Here is an 18,330-nt window from a genome sequence, read left to right on the forward strand (position 1 = left end):
ACTTTGGCCTTGAAGAAGGCAGCAGGGATTTGGTGGGGGGTGTGGGGGGGGGGGGGGTGCAGTAGCTGGGAAAGGCCGTTCCAGGCAGAGGGAACAGCAGGGCAGACACAGGGCGGGCTGAGTGCGTGCAGCTTGTCTGCAGAACAGCTGGGTGCAGCGAGGCTGGGCCCGGCCTGTGTCGGCAGGAGGAGTGGTGACGAAGCCTGCGGAGGGCTGCCCGTGCCGGGCTAAGGAGCATGGTAAGTCAGTTGGTTTGTTTTTTAAGACGTTTATTTTGTACACAACAGAACCCTCTTTTCAAATAAAAGTTTTTACATAAGCCCAATATACGAAGGAGGTATGACTGAGACCTGCTAGCCTTGAAGTTGGGGGGACAGATCTAGCACTTCATTCACCTGGACTCTTGGGTCCTCCTGGTGCCTCTCGGAGAGTCACCTATGCTGGGTGCCTTGATGGAACCCCTCGGGTTCCTAGGAGCACAGCTCAAAAACACTACAGGGAGGAGAGATATTGAAGAGGTTGCTCAGGGGTGTGACAGAGTTCCTGTCAGAAAGCTGAGCTAGGGGCCCATGAGGAGAAAAAGCTGGACGAAGAACCTGGAAACTGGGGGACTGGGGTGGAGAGTGTTGCAAATGTGCAGAAAGTACAGGGATGATCTGACTGAGGAGCTGACCAGGACACAGGAGGTTCGGGGTTGGATGTGAAAATGCTGCCAGAGTTAAAGTCCCCGGGGTTAGGGACCTGCCGGATGTAGAAGGTGAATGAGAAAGGGAAGTCCTGGACGGTGGCAGGGGTTCCGTCGGGGGCAATCAGGCACATGGGGCCTCCGCCAGCCCAGATGGGGTAGCGGGGAGAAGGGGCCGCCCGGAGAGGGACCAGGAGGGCTGGGGAGGCCGGAAGAGGAGCAGGTTACAGAAGGCGAAACCAAGTGCAACATGGGTTGGGTATGCATGTGAGAGACGTTCCGGACAGATTCCGCCTGTTCAGCCTCGCTTGCTGAGTAGATGTTTTTCGCCAGAAACTGTTCTAGGTGCTGGAAGGTATCAGTCGACAAGCAGGGAAAGCAAACAGAAAACGCCCATCTCCCATGCAACTTCTATTCTAAGGCGGGGAGACAACAAACACCACACACTCTAGTGTCCTAAGTTGCATGTTAGCAGGTGACAAGTGCATGGGAGAAGAAAAATAAGGGGACGGCGTGATGAAGATCGGAAAGCCGGTCTGGGGAACGGGATGCAGCTGGTCAAGGCAGGTCCAATTGAGGTCGCATCTGAGCGCAGGCTTGGAGGACGCGAGAAAACCGGCCACGTGAGCATCTCAGGGAAGGCATCCCAGGCTGAGGGGCCAGCCCACACCAAGGCCTTGTGGTGGCACGGCCTGGCCCATTTGAGGGACAGCTTGGAGGCCACGGAGTGGAGCGGGGTGAGTGTGGCGACAGCAGCACCAGAACCAGGTCCTGGAGGGCCTTGGTGGGAGGTTAGGGGAGTTATAGGAGGAACTTCAGCTTTTGCTTGGAGAGAAACAAGGAGCCGTTGGCAGGTTTTGAAAAGAGGAGTAACTTGAAAAAGTAATTCAACTCTTTTTAAAAAGCACTCCTCTAGCTTCTGCGTTAAGAATAGACTGTTGGTGTGGGGAGGAGGAGGGTGGTTGCTAAGAGGGGAAGCAGAGAGGACAGAAGCAGGGCTTTGGCAGTAATGCAGGTGACAGAAGACGGTGGCCTGAACCCAGGCAGTAGCAACGGAGTGGATTCTGGGTCTATAAAGTGACCCAACAACATATCTTGGCTGGTTAAATATGGAAAGTGAGAAAAGAAAGGAAGACTTCAAGCGCTGGGCTCAAACAACAGATGGTCGAAATCTGAAATAAACATGAAATTAAGTGGCTTTCCATAAAACAAAGACCCTTGCAGAGCTGTCAGAAGGCATCGCTGCCCTGTTTCCCTGGCTGGGGAAGTAAAACAGTGAGCAAACGCTGCCCCGTGAGCCCTTGAGCAAAGCAGAGCCAATGAAAGCTGCTTTGCTGTTCCCTGCTTCCAACATCCCTCTTTTGCAAAACCAGAGCTCAGGCACAGAGGAGGCTTTTCAAAGAGTCTCCTCTTTGGGACACAGAAAAACAAAGGTCAAGGTCATTGTCTGTAGCTTACCCTTTCAGGGTGGGTCCTGGGAGAATGAAGATCTTTCAGCCCCAGATGTTGGTATAGCCTTTGAGAGTTGATTCTCTAAATGCAAAAACATCAGGCTCAGACGTTCCCCAAGGTTGGCTGTCATGTGCAGCTGGCAAGCATCCCCTGAAATCGGCAGATGAATAGAGCGCTTACTGATATAAATATCATCCCCACAACAGCTGGGCACCTTGTGAAAATAAACAATGGCACAGCGCAAGCATCCGAAAAGCCGCCCTCAGCACCTGGAGGGGTGGTTCTTTAAAGCGGCATCTGCATTTGTCTGCCAGGGTGCCCATGCCAAGGCAGCCACAGCTTCAGCCAGCGCGGCGACACCACGGGTCAGCCCCAGGTCCCAAGCTCATTCAGTTGCTCCCAAGAGGACCAATGCCACATCCTGAGGTTTGACTGGGGACTATAAGGGCTCATGTTGGTGGCGTGGCTGGGCTACCTATAAGGTGCAATAAATAAGGCTGTACTGCTGGCCATATCTGTCTGCCTCTGCATAGAATCCTATACTGTTTCATTCAATCAGCTGTCCCCAGCCACAGATATTCTTCCATTCTCCACAGTGGCTGCCATCCAAAATAATCATGAGCAGTGGGGGCTCAAAATAAAGACTCCCAAAGCAACCACATGCAGCCTTAGAGACTTTTCTAGCTCTATGCGAAACCAAAGGCCTGCAGCCAGATTAATGGGGCAAGCTCCTAGAACCACAGCATTCTGCCAACCACACTATGGTTTCTGATAGGCACACCAGAAGGAACCTTAGCTTTAGCAAGACCTTGCCCATCTTGGTGGGCTCTATGTTGAGACCAGAGTCTGGAGGTAGGAGGATAGAAAGTAAAAGGAAGCCCTCATCATGGTTGTGCCATACCCACCACGTTGTTTAGAAAGCTCAGGAGACCCTCGATGGCCCCCAAAGATGTCCACTTCCTAACCCCTAAACCTATGACTGTGTTACCTGATGTGGTAAAAGGGGCTCTGCAGATGTGACAAAGTCAAGCATCTTGAAGTGTGTAGATTGTCCTGGGTTATGCAGGTGAGCCCGTTATCTGGGTATTAGGGTCCTTCAAAGAGGAAGGGAGGAGACTCAGTGTCAGCGGGAGGCCATGTGACAACAGAAGCAAAAACTGGAGTGTTCTCCAAACACCGTCACTATTTCCCATCTTCCCTCCATGGGCCTGCTATTTTGAAAGTTTTGTTTTCCAAACTGTGTTCACCAATTAATATTAGTGTTCTCGAACGTTTTCCATATACATAACGGCCCCAGTGAACTTCTGATCTGCAGATTGTGTGCAGAGCTAATAAATACAATGAGATACTCTAGTTGTAGCCCAGAGCCAGACACTCGGTGTCCTCTGCTCCAGGAGCAGGATCCCCTTTTAAAGATTTTGGAGATAGCCCATTGGCTCCTCCTGCCAACTTTACAGACCCCACTTTGGAAACCACTGATCAGACCCCAGTCCACTTGCCCGGTTGGAGATCAGGAGGCTGAGGCCCAGGCAGCGGGAAGGATCTGTCCAAAGTCCCATGGCCCACCACTGACTGAGCCCGGGTCTCCTGCCAGGGATGGTGGGGACTTCTGCTGCCACTTAAACAGCAGGAACTCCGGAGTCCAGTGCCCAATAAACACTGACTTGCTGGTACCTGGGTATATGGAGCAGGGAGGACTGTTCCTTAGTTTACAAGCTGAGTTGCCCAGTTCTGAGGCTCCCGCCATGGGAAGTGGAAAAGTTCGGGGGATGCGAAGCCGGTAGAAAGGTGAGGGGCCGGGGGCAGAACCAAGAAAGATGCATTCCCACGTTGTTGCTGGAAGTGAGAGAAGCAAGCTCGTCATCCTCCTAGGAGAAAAGCGAGGGTGATATATCAGAGGTGCCTTTTCCTGTCATTGTGCCTGCAGGGCGAATAGTGACATCTATATCCCCATTTTTATCTCGCTTTGTGAAAGCACAGCCTACTGTGCTGGCAAGACACACAGACGCCTCAGGTCTGACTCTGCAGGGGCCTGCGTTTCTGTCTCTGCCCACCCTGAGACAGGAGACGTAATAGTGGCATAAAAAGTCTGGAGCTGAGAGATCTGGGTTCAGGTTCTAGCCTTGCCCCCTACTTGCTCTGTTGTCTTAGGCATTTCTTGTCCAATTCTCACTGTTATCATCTATAAATCCAAGTAACCATGATGCCAGCCAAGTTCACTCTGTCTCTGAAGATTTAAATAAAATGGACTCTTTCTCCTGTGTCCCACCCTGTGGGGACACTCATGGCCCACCCCCAAGATTTCCCAGGAGTCCTGTTTTCACATTCACTTCCGAGTTCCAGCTCAGGCTTTACTGGGGACAACGCAAAGTGCCACATCCCAGAAATGTTCTCAGACTTCACCGGAGGGTGACAGCATGTCCACCCGCCCTCCCGCCCAGACCACTTTCTTCCTCTCCCTCTACTTTTTCTGCCACCCCACCCTTCTTAGGTCTTTCTCCTCCTCCCCCCAATTGTTCCTTTCTTAAGTTGCATAATTCAGCCATCTCTTCCATACCTGCTTCTAAAACCCACTCTGAGCCTATGCCTTCCACCCACCCTACCTTCCCCTGTGGATATTCTCCTAAACTCCCAGCCGTCCTTCTGGGAAACGCACCGGGACGCAGCTGTCATAAGTCCGTCCCCGCCCCTTCATGGAGATGGCATTGCTCACCCTGTGAGGCTACGGAGAGCTGGGCGGAGGAGAGGCGCGCGAATTGCCTCTCTCTGTCCCTGGCTTTGTGCCCACGGCTTCACCTGCCATCTGTCTTCCTTAACTGGCCGCAGCAGTAAAGCCAATTATATGTTTTGTGCTCTTTATTGAATATATTTAAAGGAATCTTATAACCACTGACCTGAAATTTAAAACCAATTCAGGTGGCTCTTTCCTATTTTTCTCTTAAAAATACCAATTCACTTCATCTTTGGGTGGCTTGGGATTGCTCCTCCGCCCCACTCTGTGAGTCAGACCTTCACAAGTAGAGTCCTTCATTTCTGCAGCTGTACTGTTCCTTAGCTTTTCCGTTTATCAAAGGATTATTTACTTAACAAAAGGCATAACTAAGGTGCATGGAAATGCACTTTAAAATTGTTTACTCCCCAAACAGGCCATATGCTAGTCTTCATTCAGCACATCAGAGCATGTTTATTACAGCGACTAACAAGCTTTCTGATTCCATCAGGGGAAAAAAAATGGTTAACAACGGAGCTAAGGAACTTGCCCCTTTCACAGCAAAACAGCTATGGAGACCACTTGGTGTAACAATGTAAGACAGCTGTTCTGGACTGTCCGCATGGGCTTCACGACTTCCACTTGGTTTAACTTGTTCTAACAACAAATAACAAAGGCCACTATTCTTCTCTGGAAGAAGCATGGCCATTTCTAAGTGGGCAGCTGCAACTGGACCACCCCCGACCCTGCATGGCCCTCAGCACTGCCTCTGTGTATGTGCAGCCAGAGAGCCGCTGGGACAGGCGCCGCCCCTCCTCAGGCTGTGGGGTAGGAAGGTAGAGTGCTGGGCCGTGAGGTGGGAGAAGGCTGTTGGCTCAGGCTCGGGCTCAAGGATTTGCCTCAGTTCTTACAGAGAGCCGTCTCAACAGTTTCCCATCTAAGGCAGAAAATACCAAAGTTGTGTTGAGGGTATGTGTGGCCCCACATCAGCTGGGACCTCCTGGTCTTAGAGAGTCAAGTGGGCTTGTTTGAAAACCCCATTTTCAGGGTTTAAGAAACTAAGTCCCCAACCCCAAGATTTCTGTAAAGCGCGTGGCCCCGATCACGTGTCCCTGGTCTGGCCCCTCAGACTGCATATGTCACCTCTGCTCTGTTTCTATATCACCCAGGGAGCAAAGCGCAGTTCCTCGCTGGCTTCCACAAGAAATCCATGCAAACTGAGCACTGGGCACATTTTTATAAATTTACTGAATATTTAGTGGGGGGATCACATGATAGATTGATTCACTTCTGACCATTTTACTGGTTCTATCAACAGATTGATTTCACTTTTGACCATTTCACTGGTTCTGCCACATCCCAACCTCCCTCTCCCATCTCCTGGGTACCCCCAAAACAACCCACAGGTGTTTCTCCTTTGACATGCAGAACAGTGTCCCACTGATTCCCCAAGCCGGCTGATCAGGAATTTTCACAGCAAGGGCAGTCCTTTCAGTATTATCCTAAAGGGAAATTATCATAAGAGCTCCTAAGTGCAGAGGAAAAAAATACTTCATTTTATCCATCTTGCCTGAGTGACCCTATCCCACATTGCCTAATTATAGCTCACATTTACTGAGTGTTCATTACTTATGGATCCCTGTGCTAAGCAGACACATTAAGACTCACAGCCATTCATAACTCAGAGAAGCTAAAAGATTTGGCCAAGTCACTCAGCTAGAAAGTGACAGGGCTGGGATTTGAACCCAGAGCACTTCAAGTAGGAGCCCTTTTCCTACACTGCATACACAGGCAAAATGGTGGCGCCCATCAAGGCACAGCAGTGCCTGGACACCAGCGCACAGCCTTCAACTAAATTATAGAGGACATTTCCTATTGATGAGAATCCTTTCTAAGTGCCACAGGCTCACTGGGAACACTTGGCTCCCGCCTTCCTCTGCCTGTTCCCCATGACTTGGATTGTGTGTGATGTCCTGAGCTGTGGGGAAGACCCTGATGATCCTGAGGCAGCTCACACACCACATATGCCCACACGTCATCTGGCTGAATGTCGCCCACACTGTTGCTAATGTGAGCTCACAAATTAGGAAACTTGGTGAAAGGGTGGCTCTGACTTAGGATTGGAAGGGCACTGCAAACTTCCCCAACCCTCTGGGCATTACGGGAGAGTGAGCTGGAAAATCAAAGGCAGAGAAGTATCCCAAAGATGGGAGTCTTGTTTGAGGCATAGTGGAACCTGTTAGCTTGAGAAATTGGTCTGGAAATCTTATTAAAAGAGACAAGTCATCCCACATTCTCTCCAGGCTGAAAATACCAGGAGCGATAGACTTTCCTTGGTGCCTTGGACCTCTGTACCTGACATCAGGATCACATCCAACCTCTGGCAAAGCTAAATCCAATGCAAGTGATAAAGGCAATTTTTTTTTTTTAATGGGCAGTTCTGATAATTCCGATTTCTCTTGCCAGCGCAGACTTATCAGTCCCAGGCCCTCATTACTAGAAGGTGTATAAGGCAGAAGGGCCAATGGCAAAGAGAAATGAAGTTCAAATTGTGGATTTGTCATTACTGCACAGCTCAGCAGATGACTGCCCAGCCACAGCCCCTTTGACCAGCCAGCCAGCCAGCCCCCCCACCACACACACACTAGTATGCTCAATTAAGCCCCTAAGGAGGTGCCAAGAAAGCAAGCACCATTGCATTATGAAACTTAACCGTGCACATCTTTCCTATTTGAGGTGAGTGACAAAGAGAACCTTTCAACTTCAGATGTTAGGTATTATCATAATTGTTTTTATTTTGGTTGAGCTCTGAGAGGTTCAATAATACTATGAATCACTGGGATTTAGTGGCACTGTGCTAAGGACTTTGTTCACATGCATCATGCCCTTTATCCCCAGAACAAGCCAATAATGCAGGAGCCAGCCAATCTCCTCTGCGAAGGACAAGATAGGAAATATTTTAGGTTTTGCAGGTTACGTGGTCTCTGTCGCAACTACTCAGCTCTGTTGTTGTAGTTTGAAAGCAACCACAGACAATACATACATGGATTAGTACAGTGGTGTGTCGATAACACCTTACTTACAGAATCAGGTGCTGGCCAGGTTTGGCCTGTGGGCCATAGTGTGTGCAGTGTTATCCCTAAGCCAGAACATGGGTTCCACAGCTAGGAAGGCGGCAGATATGTGCTCTTCTCTCTCCTACAGCCTCTCTCCTGGATTTTCCACCCTGGCTCTAGTTCTAGAGGAAGGATAGAATAAAAGACACTTGCATGTGACTGCCTAGGGTGAGCTAGCTGCTCGCTCTCAACAAAAGGGACCCCGATCACTTTCATGAAAATCCTGTATCCATGGCGGCCATGAGGAGACCTCTGAATTTCCATGACTCACCTTTGACAATCTAACTCCTTGTCTCCAAGCTCAGTGTAGGCTGTGGCAGACCCCGCCAACGAAGGAATCGATCCCCAGCTGACCTCAGAGGCCTCAGTGGGTCTTGTGAATCTCATCTCCACCCTCTGGAGGGTCTTCCTACCTCGTGGCCTTTGCGTCCATGCTGGTGGTCCCCAACAAGCTTGCAGCCCCCATCTTACTTAGTTCTCTTCCGTGCCTCAGTGCTGAGGCCTGCAGACCTGGACAGGGTGCATCTCCATGCCCCTTGGGGACCAGGAATTCGAGGAAGCACGTTGGCCCTCCTTTGAGCCATAATCCCCGCCAACTGCCTCAATGGTCTTTCTCCAACTCAAGTCATCTAGTGGCTCAGCAAATACAGGAGAATAAAGTGTCTCTCTCTCTCTTTCTTGATGAGACTATAAACCTAAGGAACAATTCATGATATTAGGCCATGGTTTCTCAGTCTTTGCACTACTGATATTTGGGGCCAGATTACTGGGGTGGAGGCAAGGATGCTCGTGGTGGAGGATATTTAGCAGCATCCTGGCCTCTACTCACTAGATACCCATAGCAACCACCAGGTATGACAATCAAAGATGTCTCCAGACTGCGAAATGTCTCCAGATGACAAAAGAGCCTCTGGCTGAGACATTGTCTTAGGTTGAGGGGCAATCATTGCTTTTGCTCACAGCTGTAGGATCTAATTTGCAATTCCAGGAAAATAGGAAAGATTACAGGCAAGATCTCTCAATACCATGTTACAGCACCTTTTGGTGCAAGGTAAGCACAATGATCCCCATTGTACATGTGAGGAAATAGGGGCCCAGGTCACACACATAGTAAGGAGCTGGATTTGGACCCTAGCCTATCTGATGCCAAAGTGTATAAATGTTTACTCTAAAACTGTCTATGATCTGATCGTGAAATGAACATTGTGAAGGTTTTCCTGGAATGGGGAAGAGTTTGCCAGGATCCACATTAGTGAAAAAAAAATTGAGATTTTACCTGCCCTTCCCTCAGAGTGTTCTATCTAATCCTGTCAGCAGCGCTTCAAGATAAATAGTATTCTCCCCATTTTACAGATGAGGACAGAGAGGCTCAGCAAGGCTAACAAATGCTGTGAAGTCAGCATAGCCAAGTGTCTCTGTATTCAGAGTTTTGACTTTTCAACAACTCCCCCAAAATGGAGGGGCTGTTCCCCAGGAGGGAAGTGGAGTCTAATCCCCTACATGCTACCCTATATGTCTAACCAGTGTGTTCTGCAGACAATAGAAAAGGCTCACTGATAAGAGACTAATGCCCTTCCCACCCCGTCCTTGGCTCTCCCGGTGCCCTCCTTCCCAGCTCTGCATGCAGTACTGGCCTGAGAAGACCTCGGGGTGCTACGGGCCCATCCAGGTGGAGTTCGTCTCTGCAGACATCGACGAGGACATCATCCACAGGATATTCCGCATCTGCAACATGGCTCGGGTAAGTGGACGGCCGTCACTGCTTCCAATGCGCCAACTCCCTCCCCTCCCCCAAACAGATGGAGGCTGCCGGGAGAGGAGGCTTCCCGCCAGCCAGGAGCCTGTGCTGAGCTCTCCCGTCATCTCCTCCTCGGGATAGCGATGCTGCTGCCGATTACGGCTCCGGATCCAGCCACGGCTCCGACACGCAGACGCACGGGGCGACATCCCGCCTGCCATCTGCCTGTTTCCTGACACACTTGCTGCCGTGTAGACAAAACTTCTGAGAAATTAGCGCTTTCCCACTGTGTCACGCTGTTTTGGCATGAGTCGATGCAGCCTTTGATTGGCTTCAGCAAGCTTTGGGCTAGACCCTGGGAACCACACCAAAATGAAAAATTGTTGCTTCCAAGAGGAAATTCACTGGCTGGGTGGAGGAATATTGAGGGGGAAGGAGCAGATTAGTGAGCTATGAAATGATGGCTGTTTAAAGTGCCTTTGGTCTTGACTGTGGCCCAGGGTGAACAGAACTCAGTCCCTGATCTCAGAATTCACTATCTAATGAGAAGGTGACACACATTCTGGCACATGAACCTCAGGGAGAGAGATGAATTCTGCCTGGTAGAGTTAGGGAAAGCTTTTCCTAAAGAATGGGACATTTGAATTGGGTTTTGGAAACTAAGTAGGAGTTTTCCAGGTTGAGAGGGGGCACCGGACAGTTATGGCAGGAGAATCAGTGTGCCCAAAGGTATAGAGGTGAGTAAGGAGAGTGTCTGTGACTCGCCCGTGATAACATGGCTTAGACCTCATTTAATGTGCCTTCCACTGCAATATTGCCACCCCCAAGAGGGCTGGTGTGCCCAGATCCCCAGCAAAACAGCCCTAACGGACCCTCTGTTCTCAGCCACAGGATGGGTATCGTATAGTCCAGCACCTTCAGTACATTGGCTGGCCTGCCTACCGGGACACGCCCCCCTCCAAGCGCTCTCTGCTCAAGGTGGTCCGGCGGCTGGAGAAGTGGCAGGAGCAGTACGACGGGCGGGAGGGACGCACGGTGGTCCACTGCCTGTGAGTACTGCACCCTGGAGGGGTCTCCGGGGACACAGGGCGATGGGTGGCCTAGGCCTGCCTGGCTGTACCACATCTCAACATCTCTTACAGCCCGATGGGGGTGTATTCAAGGAATTACACTCCTTTAATGGACTGGGGATGCCAGTGTGTTGCCCTGAACTAATGTTATATGATATATTCATTGACGCAAAACCTGGTGGCCTTTCCACAAACAGGGTAGGCAGACCACACCGCGATGCTCCCAAGAAGGAGATAAGCCCCATCCTCCAACAGGAGACACGATGTTTCCTGCCAGCCACAAGAAAGCTCAGGAACATGAGGGCCACTAAGCAGATCCTCCTCTATTATTTCCTGAAGGAGAAAAAGAAAAAAGGGGAGAGGGTTAATGAAGGGAGCTTAATGCCAAGCAATTAAAACAAATCACCTCATTCCATCTATGAGGTAGATTTTATTGTGTTACTGTGAGGAAATTGGGGCACAGACAGGATAAGGCATCAAGCAGTTGAGAGAGGAGCTTTGACTAGAATCCGCTGGCCCCACAGTTAACGTACTGTCCATTAACCCACACTGCCTCTTGGCCACCCAAGGGGCTCGTCGCCCGAGTCCAGGACACTTCTTCCCAGGGCACAGTGGGCTCGGGTCAGCCGCGTTTATACTTCCATTACAGGGCGAAATGGAACCTTCACCTCCTGTCTTAGGACAGGCAGAACTGGGCACGGGGATTCCCAGCCAAACAGACCCTAATGTCATTACACAGGGTGACAGTCAGGACCCTCAGAGGACTGTGGCTGACAAGCTATCACCAAGGAAATCACTCAGTTTTGTGAGTCTCAGTTTCCTCAGCTGTCCAATGGGCATGTTGAATTAGGTCATCTTAAGACCCTGTGGTGCTTCGAAATATTTAGAAAATATACACAATTTATCTACCAACATACACATCTATGATATCATGGTAGCAAATATGCAAATGTTCTAAATGTAGTTGCTCCAAAGAGCTTCTGTCAGAGTCCCTCATAGGAGTATAAAGTGATCTCAGAGAAGGATCCTACAGAGACCTCAGAGCCATAACAGCTGGGTGTGGAACATTTGATTGGCTGTCATTCAATCTGCCTCTTGGACATTAAAATCTTTTGGGGAGACATGACTGAGAGGGCCTGCCTCTTTTAAAATGTTATGTTGAAGGCAGATTGGACCAGTGTCTTCCCTTCTCCAAAATAAGTATTTGTGGAGCTAGTGGAGGCATTACCACCACCTAGTAACCTCAGAACCGAGTTGTCTTTTCAAAACCAGCTTACTGTTCTCTTCTTTCAAAAAGGTGGTACACACACGTCAGAAAAATCAGAAAGCTTAAAGGGAAGTTAAACACACATGCATAAGAGCCAACATCTGTAGCGATACCTTTCCCAAAGGGTGCAGACTGCAGACTGGAACCCGGAAAGATGTCGTGATGGGTCTCATGTCACATTGGTGGGTGACATCAGCCAAGCTGAGCTGGCTCTGCCCCCATCCCGGAAACTGGCAGCTGGTTCACCTGCCACACACTCAGGTGGCCTCCCCTTTACCACAGAGCCACACTGGCCCTGTCAGGGTCTCGCTCCACTGGGCCTGATGCACCTGTGTCTACCTACCTCTTCCTTTTGGACTCTGCTCTTCTTGCTCCAGAAAATATTAGACTCCTTGCTGGGGGTCCCTTCCTACTCTTTGCCATGTGGTTGGTTTTCAGCCTGCTCTTTGGCAGGCATACCTTTTATCCATGTCTCCCACAGCCAAGGTGACCAGCAGTTTGAACCAAAGGAAAGCACAGGGACATCCTTCTATCAACAGGGACCTTGGCATCCCTGGGGGCCAGGGACACCAAAGCAGACACTGAAGTACAGGTGCTGGCCAGTGGCTGAAGGGCAACCATCTTTACTGGAAACATCTGGTTATTGGATGTCCTGTAGAGAAAACATCTGGGAGATTGACTGAATACCTTAGTTTCTGCCCAGATGTTCTTTCGACACAGACCATTACGTGAAATCATTAGTTTCTCTTGGCAACACACCCAGGAGTTCCAAATCCGGCAGACTCCAAAGGGGACTTTCTATACAGTTGGACGGTGCTTCCACAAAGATGACTGTGGGGCACCAGAAAGAAGGAGTGACGGGGAGGTGACCCTGCCAGGAGCCCTCCATCTCTCCTCCCCACATCTGCGGGGTCTTGCTGAAACCAGGGTATACAAATAGGGTCTTGTCATTTCAGGACACAATATCCCAGGCCCACCTAAGCCACGCCCCCCCAACAAAAAAAAGCCTAGGCCAGCTGACACTAGGCTAAGAGATATGTCTCTGGTATTACTTAGTGGGTGGGAAAAACTCAGAGGAAAATCACATGCAACCTTCCATTGTCTTCACTGGATGTGTAGGTGGACACAGAGCATCATTTTGGACAAGGATGCAGGCATGTATATAAAGACACTGTCTGGCCTGAAGGCTCGGGTCAGTGTGCCATGGGTGACTATAACATGCTCATAGGAGCAAGGAAGCATCAAACTCATTGAACTCTCAAAGGTCATCTAGTCCAACCCCTCCATTATATGAATGGGAAAACTTGGGGCTCAGACCCAGAGAGTGACTTACCCAAGGTCAAAGCAGGTGCGTGGCACAGATGGGACTCAAACCATGACACGTGGCTCAGGTGGAGGCTTTCGCCATTGCCTCGCCTTGCCAACTGCCAGACAGCCACTCCCCACCACTGCTGATGTGGCTTTAGGATCAGCTGGTGGGGTTCCCAGGACTCCAGCTCACCTCTTCGCTCTGTGTTTAGAAACGGGGGAGGCCGCAGCGGAACCTTCTGTGCCATCTGCAGTGTGTGTGAGATGATCCAGCAGCAAAACATCATCGACGTGTTCCATATCGTGAAAACACTGCGTAACAACAAGTCCAACATGGTGGAGACCCTGGTGAGTGTTCCGAGAACTATCTGCCAACAGTCTGGGAAAGACCCTCGTTCCCTTGACCTGAGGGGAATAGCATCAAATAGCAAAGACGCTCAATGACCGGACGCTGACTGAGCACCCATGATCCACATCCTTGGCACACACTGCGGTCTGCTGCTCCCCTCCCTCCCAGCCTCACCAACTCCTCTCGCCTGCAGGGCAGTCCAAATACTAACCCTGGTCCACCCTACTTTGTTTTCTGCACATTCTTTAGAAAAATATCACTAATTCGGGCTGAGCAGAAAGAGTTCTGGATTAGGAGAGTGTGGATTATGTTTTCAATTCAGTCCGATCCTACTCTAATGACCTTATGCTGATTTTTACAGTGTCGAGCATTGGGGTAGGACACTGGAGAAAGGGATGGAAAGAGGCTGGGCAGGCAGAGCCCCTGATGATAAGACCTGGTAGAGACCGTACCTAGGAACCTGAGTACGAGTCTCTGAACCTACCCTGAGGGCGGCCCTTCTCAGAGGCCGGCCTGCAGACCGGCAGCGTCGGCAGCCCGTGGGAGCTGGCTAGAAATGCAGCCCCGGGAGCCCCACCCAGATCTACTGAGCCAGAACCTGCATGGAGCATTCTGAGGTGACTGTTGGCACAGATATAGATGAAGTTTCCTCCAAAATCTGTGCCTCTAAACGCATTTTTCCCTCCCCCTCCCCTTCTCCCTGTCTGCCTGTTCTCCTCTCAGGAACAGTATAAGTTTGTATACGAGGTGGCACTGGAATATTTAAGCTCCTTTTAGCCTGATGCGACGGGGAACCTGCCGGAGTCCAGAGGCCGCTGCCTTCACGCTCCCTTTCCTGTGACAGCAGCACCTGGGCTCAGGGGCTGAGAGGCGGCGCCCCGCCCAACGCAAGGAGGAGACTGGCGGGCCCATGTTCCGTGGTGGGCTCTGCACCTTCGCGGGGGTCTCCTGCAGCTGTGGCAGATGCGGCTCTGAGAGGCCCGGGCTTCCCTTGCACACCCTACCAGCCACAGACACGGACCCACACAGCGGTGTCCCCATAACAAGGCCCCGGATTTCCTGGCTCCCTGACCTCCTGCTTTTGCTCTTTCCAAGTGTGTGAACCTCATGGCAAGCCGACCCGCAGGTGCTGGGAGAGGCAGGCTCGGCAGCACCTCCCCGGCCCTGCTTCTCCTTGGGAGGGGACGTAGCTCCTCCTCCACACTGTCATGGAGATGACTGGGCTCTGGGGGCCCCTGCCCTGCTGCCCTCTGCGGTCTCCTTCGGGGCCCGCCAGCATCAGACATGTGGATCATGCGACCTGGGGATGTCCCGAGACCACAGCGGAGGCCCCCAGCCTGCCACCTAACCTGCATGGAGCTTGGCCCACTAGCATTCTGTACCCCTCCCCCAGCCGGGGCCTTGACCGTCTGTCACTCACTGGCCAGCCTGCTGGGTCCGCAGCACTCTTGGATAAAGGTTTTCTTTGCTTTTCTGTGGTCGGTGGGAGGGGGTGGAACGGCAGGGAACTTGGCTACTCCTCCTTGTCTTCGTGCAAAGGGACCGCCGCTCTGGGGCAGGGCACTTATAGACCCTTGGGTGGCAGCTCCTTTGGGAGGGACGACAGGATAAGATTTGATTATTTTCCAAAGTGTATATTAAAAGAAACTTTCTTTGGGGGGATGTAAAATCTAAGTCTCTTATGTCAAAAAAAAAAAAAAAAAAGTGGGGAAGGAGGTTTGGATGTGTAGCTATAAGATCTCTCAGGCCTGTAATCAGGCAGTGTCCTTGAAAGGTCCCACACTGGGACAGCACAGCCACTGAGCAGAGGAGGACTGGGCTAGGCTGAAGAGAGCTCCTTTGGTTTCTGGGGCAGATCGAGTACCAGCTTTCAGCATGATCTTGGATAGCCAATTTGAGCTGCTTCCTAGGAAATCCAGGCCAAGAATAGCGACTTCTGCTTTGGTTTAAAATGGGCCAAGGGGATTACGCCTGGGAAACTAGGGTCTTGCCCAGAGCAATGGGTGGCAGGGAACCAACGTTTGCTAGACACCTACTGTATGCCGGGCATGACACCCTCCATGGCGTCTTACCCAACCTTAGAAGCCCCACAGGTGAGCCAGTGGCCTTCCAGTGTCCCCACGTTACAACTGAGGAAACAGAGGCGTCTTCCTTGCTGATGAGGTTCTGGGTTCCAAAAAGGCAGATAACGGCGATAAGACTCAATTTCCCTTGTTTCCTGCATCCTTTCTCAGCCAAGTAATCATTTTATGGAAGGAAAACAAGGCCAGAAACTTCTGAGCAGAGAACTCCACAAATGGAAATGTAATTCATTCTTTCTGATGCCAGGTCTTCTGGGAGGCCCAGAATTTCAGATAGATTTTAGTACCTCATTCCCGGCTCCCCAGGAAAACTAGTCTCATCTAATAATTTCTTAGCCAATGAAAACAATCCCTTGTCCCCTCAGGCAATGAAGTCTGCCAGCCAGAGACCACTCTTTCTACCTTGGCCTCTTACAGGCGCTTTAAGCTCTGCATCTGACAGCCTCGGATGGCCTGGGACGGGGACAGCTCCAACTTGGAGGCTGGTCTGACCCCAGACAGGGCACAAGGAGCACAGAACTCAACAGGCACAGTGTCCTCCCTCACTGTGTCCTGGGGAAATGGAACCACAGTGCAGCATGAGAGTCTTACAGGAGTGGAGGAGCAACGGAGACTCCGCCCAGGGCTTCCTGGAGCGTGTGACATCTCCCCCGCCTCCAAAAAAAGGAAGGAAAGGGATTTCAGACCAAGGAAGCAGCACAGGCAGTGGCGAGGAGGTATGACAATCCCAGGGGTGGGGGCAGTATGGTGGAGGTCTCAGCGCACCTGGAAGATGGGAGAGGCAACAGGGTCGGGGAGCCGAATGTTCCGCCAACAGTGCAGGCTTTGCCCCGTGGGCCCCTGGGAGCTTTGGAGGGATGCGCTCAGCTCAGTGCTGGAGAAGGCACCGGGGCCGCGGGGCTGCCTCTTTCCTCTTCACCAGACACTGTGAAAACATTCCCTCCAGCACGTACTCTTTAATATCACAGCTATTTGTCTGTCTGCTCATTATTTTGTTGCTGGAACAAAATACGCAGTGAATCGTGAGATTCTGCTTCTGTGAGAGACTCGGGGTCTCTGCTCTGCCACTGAGCAGAGTGACCCAGCCAGAGCCCATGAGAGGGGACATGAAAGGAGCCCACAGAAACTGCTCCCATCGGCACCGGCTCTGGGGCTGTCTGGAAGTCCAGGGACACCAGACTTGATCAAGGAAGCGCTGTCGCTTTGGAGGTTCAAAAGGAAGCATCTCAAAGCAAAAGAAGGCAAAAGAGCCCCGCGACAAACTCACTCCTCTCCTTTCGTGGGCCCCTTCCCTGGTGAGGCTGAGCAGGTCCCCGGGCTCGGCCCCCACTGGCTCCACCGGCTCCCCCTGGCTCCCGTCCCCTGCTCCAGCCGGCGTTCCCCGGCCTTCAAAGGGCCTGCGGCAGAGCGAGTCCTCCTGTTGTCTGCCCTGTTCTCAGATCCTGGCTCAACCATACGGAACCAGGCGGTGAGGCTACCTGACACAAATCCTGGGATGTATTCTGCTCAGGAAGGGGTAAAATAGCTTGCAGCTAAAAAAAAAAAAAAGATAACATTGGCTTCTATCCTTTCAAATGGTAGGAATTTAAAATGTGATGTCAGAGAGAAGGGACATTGTAGCAACTCGGGCCACGGCGGGGTAACCCAGGGGCCAGTGACGGTTCTTGCGGCTTGTCCCCTCATTTCCTCACAGCGCAACCACCTTCCAAGACAGCAGGGCGGTGAACAGGTCTCAGGCCAGTTTACAAGGAAGAAATCGAGGCTCCGGGGGTGGGGGTGGGGTGGGGGGGAATGCCTTCCCTGAGATCCCACAGGGCAAGTACGTGGCAGGGCTTGGATGAGATGGGACACTGGTACCCAAAAATCTGAATTTGATCAAGCGCCACCTCCCCCAGGGTCTCTCCCCACCCCATCCCCCACTCCCCCACACTTTCAGGGGAGGCTCACCTTTCTCGATGCAGAGGAAAATAAACCAAATGCTCTCTGGGTCTCACAGCTGGGACTAGCCCCTTGTTTCTAGAGGGGCAAAGAGCGTGCCGTCACCCAACAGAGAGCCTCATGGTTCTCACCTCCTAGTTAGGGACCCTCTTTGGAGAAGAGGTGAGGCATGAATGCGATGCCAGGACTCTCCCCACCTGCGTGTGTTTATGGCGTTGATAGCTTCAGGATGTACCTTCGCTGTGCCCGAACACTGTGTCCTCTCTTTCCGGGAAGATCCTGGGTCGCCCAGAGGCCTCAGGGCCCCTAGAGGCCACAGCGCGCCTCCCTTTGTGGAAACAGCAGGGATAAGCTGGCTTTAGGCCACCCCTCTCTCTCGGTGTGACCTGAGCAATGGCCTGCCAGATGTCAGCCGTCAAATGCAACCAGCAGACCCTGTGCTGGAGACTTCCGCACATGAGCTCAGTGAATTCTTTCCACGTTCCTAAGATGTGTTTGTGACTGTCACCAGAGGAGAGAAGTCACTTGGCCACAGTTCCACAGCTAGTAAAGGGAGAGCCAGGGTATAAACTGGTTCTTACTTTCCCGTCATTGGGTCTCAGATTTTCCCATAACC

General features: G+C 51.5%; 1 protein-coding gene and 1 long non-coding RNA gene across 2 annotated transcripts in view; one reads left to right on the plus strand and one right to left on the minus strand.

Moving 5' to 3' along the window:
• The window catches only part of PTPRT (protein tyrosine phosphatase receptor type T), a 668,669-nt gene extending 653,953 nt beyond the window's left edge, over nt 1-14,716 (plus strand). Inside the window, exons 30-33 of the mRNA XM_054574063.1 lie at nt 9,579-9,704; nt 10,587-10,750; nt 13,559-13,694; nt 14,419-14,716. Coding sequence (XP_054430038.1) covers nt 9,579-9,704; nt 10,587-10,750; nt 13,559-13,694; nt 14,419-14,472 — 480 coding nt within the window. The 3' untranslated portion in view covers nt 14,473-14,716. The remainder of the gene's footprint in view (nt 1-9,578; nt 9,705-10,586; nt 10,751-13,558; nt 13,695-14,418) is intronic.
• Nucleotides 906-4,045, minus strand: LOC129070691 (uncharacterized). The gene is made up of 3 exons (XR_008529146.1): nt 3,812-4,045; nt 2,144-2,287; nt 906-1,857 (listed from the first exon to the last, which is right to left on the minus strand). It is a non-coding gene; the product is annotated as an uncharacterized LOC129070691 (long non-coding RNA).
• Nucleotides 14,717-18,330: the final 3,614 nt, after the last annotated feature.

This window comes from Pteronotus mesoamericanus, unplaced genomic scaffold (assembly GCF_021234165.1).
Source record: "Pteronotus mesoamericanus isolate MK-2021 breed Mesoamerican mustached bat unplaced genomic scaffold, CSHL_Meso_final contig_25, whole genome shotgun sequence".
Lineage (NCBI taxonomy): Eukaryota > Metazoa > Chordata > Mammalia > Chiroptera > Mormoopidae > Pteronotus > Pteronotus mesoamericanus.